The 6,168-nt window shown below is 37.2% G+C and overlaps 1 protein-coding gene across 1 annotated transcript in view; it reads left to right on the top strand.

Moving 5' to 3' along the window:
• Positions 1 to 6,168, top strand: part of NSUN3 (NOP2/Sun RNA methyltransferase family member 3) — a 72,165-nt gene that overhangs the window by 8,551 nt on the left and 57,446 nt on the right. The window contains exons 3-5 of the mRNA XM_025216247.1: positions 1,124 to 1,196; positions 1,353 to 1,390; positions 1,613 to 1,722. Coding sequence (XP_025072032.1) covers positions 1,124 to 1,196; positions 1,353 to 1,390; positions 1,613 to 1,722 — 221 coding nt within the window. The remainder of the gene's footprint in view (positions 1 to 1,123; positions 1,197 to 1,352; positions 1,391 to 1,612; positions 1,723 to 6,168) is intronic.

The following is a 6,168-nucleotide window of genomic DNA, read 5'->3' as shown; positions in this document are numbered from 1 at the left end:
GGATGTGGAGAAGCTTGAGAGAGTGCAGAGAAGAGCCACGCGCATGATCAGAGGTCAGGGAAGCAGACCCTACGATGACAGGCTGAGAGCCCTGGGGCTCTTTAGCCTGGAAAAGCGCAGGCTCAGGGGTGATCTGATGGCCACCTATAAGTTTATCAGGGGTGACCACCAGTATCTGGGGGAACGTTTGTTCACCAGAGCGCCCCAAGGGATGACGACTAGGTCGAATGGTCATAAACTACTACAAGACCGTTTCAGGCTGGACATAAGGAAGAATTTCTTTACTGTCTGAGCCCCCAAGGTCTGGAACAGCCTGCCACCGGAGGTGGTTTAAGCACCCACATTGAACACCTTCAAGAGCAAACTGGATGCTCATCTTGCTGGGATCCAATGAACCCAGCTGACTTCCTGCCCTTGGGCAGGGGGCTGGACTCGATGATCTTCCGAGGTCCCTTCCAGCCCTAATGTCTATGAAATCTATGAAATGTTCCTACGTGCTAGAAAGACCTGCAAATCCATGCTGTGTTCTGAGGTTGCTTTTTATAGCAAGGGAATCCCTCTGCTTTTTTTCAGCCACAGTATAGTTATCCAGTTGCTTGAAAACAAGTAGCATGCTTTCCAATTTAATGATGGAGTCTGAAAGTCAAGCTCTGTCCTTTTGTACCATTACCAGTGTTCAGTACTGCTGACCTAATTATGCCATTAGCTATACCTGTGTTGCCCTCATAACTTCTTATTATGCTTTCAGTGACACCTGTGCAGCCCCTGTTGGCCTTCTCTGTTAAAAACAGCATCTACAAAACTTGCTCATAATGATTCTAAGGTCCTGTCAGTTTTACTGCCGAAAGGTGACCTACAAAGTATATGTGAGGAGGAAGGTGGGAAGAACAGGGTCAGTGTTCTTTTTTTTTTCCTTTAAGAAACAACCAAAAAAAAGGTCACAATCAACGTTTTCCTTTTGAAGGTCTCTTTTGAAAACTTAACCTGGTACAGAAGCTAAAATATCTGTTGCGACACTGTTTTTCTTTCAGAGAAGAAGATACTAAAAATTACTAGGAATTGCCTTTAGATAAAAGTGAATACACAAAACTATTGAATGAATTCAACTTGTCTTTACTCTTAGATTGAATTTGCTACTGTAACCCTTTATGGCTATGTTCCAAATCCAAGAATACAAATGATTTTCTATCTACTAGGTACATCATTAGGCCATAGGATGTCTCTTGCCAGGGGTGATGGTTTTCTGGAAACATAATTTCCATAATCATGCTTTGCTTATTTTGCTTCCGGTATTCTGGGGCCCAAGGAGCCACTCTATTTGCCTGGCATCTGGGAGGAAGGTGTGTCATAAGAATGCAGTTTGGATGACTTGTTCACCAGTGGAAGAAGAGTAAATGCATATTTATTCTTCTTATTTTATTGATAGCATTAAAACAACTATTGCTGGCCCCATAAACATGCATAATGTGCTCCAGAAAATGACAAGTGGGGATCCTAACATCACTGTTAATATGTACAAATTAATTCTTAAAGTTTGTATCAATCTACCAAGATCTTTGATTAATGGTTTTTCCTGACACACTTTTTTTCCCCTTCTCTCCCTCCTCTTAAGCTGGAAAATAAATCCAAAGGGAAGCCTCGAAAGCAGATATGCCAAGTTGTTCTGGATCATTTTGAAAAGCAGTACACAAAGGAATTGGGAGATGCGTGGATCAGAATCAGGTCACTTTTTAAATATGATTTTCAATACTTCCTAAAATAGTTATAATGAGAGACATGTAGAATGCAAACAAATATAAACAAGAACCTTAATTTTCATTTTAAAACTAGTAGAGCACCATGGAACGATAGATGAGTTAATGCCAGAAAATTAACTAGATTGTAATGTAAGCAGTCTGTATTTAGAGATTTGATGAACCTAGCTTGAAAGTATTTAGTTTTTCACTAGCTTCAGTTTTGCTTTATTCAAATTGTGGCCATTGCAGTGCTATTTTACTTTCAGCACTTGACTTAAGACATTTATGCTACAGCCCTATAAAGCTGCATAGGGAGAGACAAGAAGGACTTGGGACAAAATGCATCGGACTGTTTTTTGTTGAAAGAAGCTGAATTTGGATAAATAAATAGCTTTCTTATGCAAAACATTTGCACTGATTCAATTTTATATTTTTTGATCCAGTTTAGCTAAAATAGCACAAACCCTCATGTGGCCATATTAGTTTGTTTATTTTCATTGACAATTTAGTTCATTTTAATTGATATAGAGCAGATTCGGAATTGGTTTAAAATAAACCAAATTATGCATCTCCAAATAAGTGTGTTCTGGTTGAGACCTGATTTACTGGTATTAAAATTAGTGCAGGTTTCTCATGTGGGCAGGATCCAAATCATTATGGCAATTGTTGAGAAGTACTGCATATACTACCAATAAGGGCATCTAAGGGTGTTTAGATTGTGCAAATAATGCTAGCCATTTGCCAGATCCCGCTGATAATTGATGTTAGGCCAATGTAAGTGTACCTGCTAATTCATATGAGAACAGCCTAGTCACAAACCATTAAGGCTTCTTAACTCAAAGTACATTGCCTCTAATAACAACCTTGAAATAAACAGGACTAAGTTGTTTTCAGGCCTGCAAATAGTGAAGCACGGACTGTAATTGTTATGGTCTAATAGGATTAACTGCTCAACCTGCATAGTGGACAATTTTCTGATTGCCAAACGAACTCACTGTATGTAGCTCAGCAGAGAAGTAAACTAGGTCCAAAAGAATGGCTGCTGTGAGAAGCAGAAAGAGAGAATGAAGAAAATGAAAAAAGAAACAAGTGTTTTGCAGGTGTGTAGAAGATGACAGAGAAAATTTCTCATCAGTCTCAGACAAGTAACTTTCTTTCTGAAAAGCCTATTTCATTATTTTCCGTACATGAATGTTCAGGAAAAATCAAAATAATTCAGCGTGCATGGAGAGATGCCAGGGTGACATGACTTCGAAGTCTGGGCTTCTCTACTTCTGTGGGTCTGAATACTTGTCCCATTTGACACATGTCCTAAAACAAACCCTGCTTTACTATTTTTAATTAATAATTACTTTGTTGGTTTATTTAGGAGAGTGACTTGATGAAAGAGTAATTTCCATTTAATTAGTTCTTACAGTACTTGCCAAGAGAGTTTTAGTGGTAGCAGAAAAGGACAGAGATACTTGAGGTTCCTGTTTTGGGTTTTTTTCTATGCATATGCTAGACTTTGGATGATAAACTGAAAAATAAAAAACTTGCCCAAGGAGCTTAAGATAAAAGCTGAATACCCTTTCCTTACCTCATTTAAGTGTGTAAGGGAACCACAGAAAGTGATGTGAATAGAAAAATGTTAGTCAAAGTCTTCAGTGGCTTAGCTTCATCAGCTTGTGTTGTACAGACCTTTAAGAGAAACTTCTAAGATGGAAAAAAACATTAAAAGGGAATATTTCTAAGAATAGCTATTACAGTTCTTTATCCTGCTATCAAAGAAAAATATACCAAGCAAGCGTTTATCTTGTATAACACTTGGCTACAAGTAGAGAGAGAGAGAGAGAGAGAAATATTTATTTTACTCTCTCTTCTTGATTTGCTTCCTTTGGTCCACTCTACACATGCAGGTAAAGGTGCGATTGGATACCACACATGCATGGCAGGAGGTGAAATTGTGGGATTGCACATTAGATCCAATCATGTCTTATTGTTGATGTAGAGGGAGCCTGATCCTGGGCTAGTCCTGCGTCAGCAAGAAGCAGGTTCCAATGACTGGAGTGTGGAGCCTTCAGCCCCCGCAACCATGGGGTGCTTTTGTGGTCTTCAGCCATGTATATATATGAATACACAAGCTATATATAGACAGATACAAAACTGTATATGTGTATGTTCAGCCATATATATAGCTTAACATATTTGGATTGTTAGAAATCTTACATTTTAGTATGCTGTAAAATGGTAAAATATATATTTCTCATTCACTAACTTTTTGCTCATGTTTGTATCAAGCTACATTAAAGTGGCAACTTGAATATAATTAAATGCTCAAAAGCAGCACTTCAAATTTATTAAAATAATATTTTGGATATCAAACCTTTTTAAAAAAATCAAAACGTGCACATTTACAGCTAACTAATTTATTAAACACTAGTATCAACTGTTACAGTATTAGAAGTATGAACTGTGGTTAGTGAATTAAACCAATTATTTCAAGGTCATCACGGGGAAAATTTTCTAAAATGCCTAGGTGAAAGTCATTTGAGGTTAAGTGCCTGCCTGTCTAATTCCATTTATAATGAGACAGTCATTTTCATTTTTGTTTACCTAGGCTGTTTTGAAAATGTTTACCCCCTTTCTTTCAAGTGTTTGGAACTCATAAATATAATTTTTCTCCCCCTTTTTATTCACAGACTGGAAAATAAAAACAAGCTTTTCTGCTTTTTCAACTTCTAATCAATTTCTCAGCTCTGAGTAAACCAGTCCAAATGAATAAAATATTTTGTTTGCACTTGCAGAAGAGGCTACTGTGGGTAAAAAACTAGTTTAGCACTACAACAGATTCTAGTTCTTGGTGCTTTACTAGTGACTTTCAGCAGTTCAGTGATGTGACTTTTTCTTTAAAACCTCCTCAGCAAACATGTACTGCTTGAATGGTTCTTCTCTAGCCCTGAAATTTATTATGGTTGGTATGATTGATGGGTGATTAGTAGATGCCCATGTCATAGCAGCATTTGCAGTGTTTTCCTCTTCAGCAGCTAGGCATCTACCTGTTACATTGTGTTAGAAATACTGGCAAGAAAATGAAGTGGAGTAAGTGTTTGATCCATCTGCCTCTTTACTGCCTGCAGTTTAGCTTGCTGTTAGGTGTTTCTTGAAGTGCTTTCCAAATTTCAACAGCATCCACAATACATTAGCAGTCTTTCTGTAATTTGTCCAAGGCTATGGAAATATGCTTTAGTGTATTCAGCATATCTTCTACATTTCTATTTAGTCTAGTGTTGACTGAGCTAGCTGTGATACTTCCATCAATTTTGTCACAGCTTTCACAGATGGTCATCAAAATAGACCAGTTCTTAATAGCTCAAAGCAGCCAACCACTGAATTCCATTTTACATCCTGGGGGAGAATTAGCTTGGATCCCCCATCTCTGTTCAGTGAAGCTGAAGTAAACTGATGGTTGTTATGGAAGTACTTTGCAATTTTAACGTTTTCCTTTATTTCTGGAATACTTAAACCTTTGGCAAAAAAATTCATCAAATGAGCATTGCACCCATATGTTAATAAGTTTTAGGTTTGCTTCATTATCTTCTAAGCTTTTTTTTTCATTTGTGACAAGACTAGGCACACAATGCTTGAATTTTTGGTCACGGTTTGTTATGTAGCTTTTACTGTTACTTCTTCTAAATAGTTGGCAATATGGACATTTTCCTGTTCTATCTGTTGTTTCTGCGAAAAAAACAATCATGTCTTCTGTTGTCACACAAGCACATATTACTGGATCATTGTGTACATTGCTGTATCCATCAAGACTCAGATGAACACTTTTTCCTTTGATGTTTTTTTCCTACTGTTCAATTTCTCTGTCATACACTGTATCCAGAAGCCTTCAGCAATATCTGTTCTGCTAGGTGGAATGTAACCTGGTCATAATGATTGAACCATATCAGTGAAGTGTTTGTTGTGAACAAGATGAAAGGGAGAATTTGTTGCATAAATGAATAGAGTGATCTTTTCATTTATGTTGTCTTGCTGGACTTTGCTGGTTCTAATTATGAATTAATCCATCGTTTTACTTGATAATGAAGAAGATCTCTTTTTGGAAACAAGTAATTCACTGTCTGCGGCATAACTAGTTTCAGTACTGCTGGTGGTACCGGTATATGATTCTGAAGTTGCGGACATTGCAGATGATCGATGTTCACAATTTCTTGTATCTAAGCTGGACCCTGGAACAAAATGCTTGAAAAGTCACTTGTGCATTACTTAATATGCACTCAGTGCATTACTTAAAATGTGACTGCAAATGAAAGGTCCTTTGTACAGCAGATATTTTTAACCAGTGTTTAAATTGTATAATTTTTCCAAACCCAGTTCTATAGGAAACTATTAAATTTATGAAGGTTATCTTATTTTTAAGCCCTTTTTTTAATCAATACAAAAC

The sequence above is a fragment of the Alligator sinensis genome, unplaced genomic scaffold (genome assembly GCF_000455745.1).
Source record: "Alligator sinensis unplaced genomic scaffold, ASM45574v1 scaffold1217_1, whole genome shotgun sequence".
In the NCBI taxonomy this organism is placed as follows: domain Eukaryota; kingdom Metazoa; phylum Chordata; order Crocodylia; family Alligatoridae; genus Alligator; species Alligator sinensis.
The sequence above is the reverse complement of the archived record's forward strand: the minus strand, read 5'-3'. Positions and strand labels throughout refer to the sequence as shown.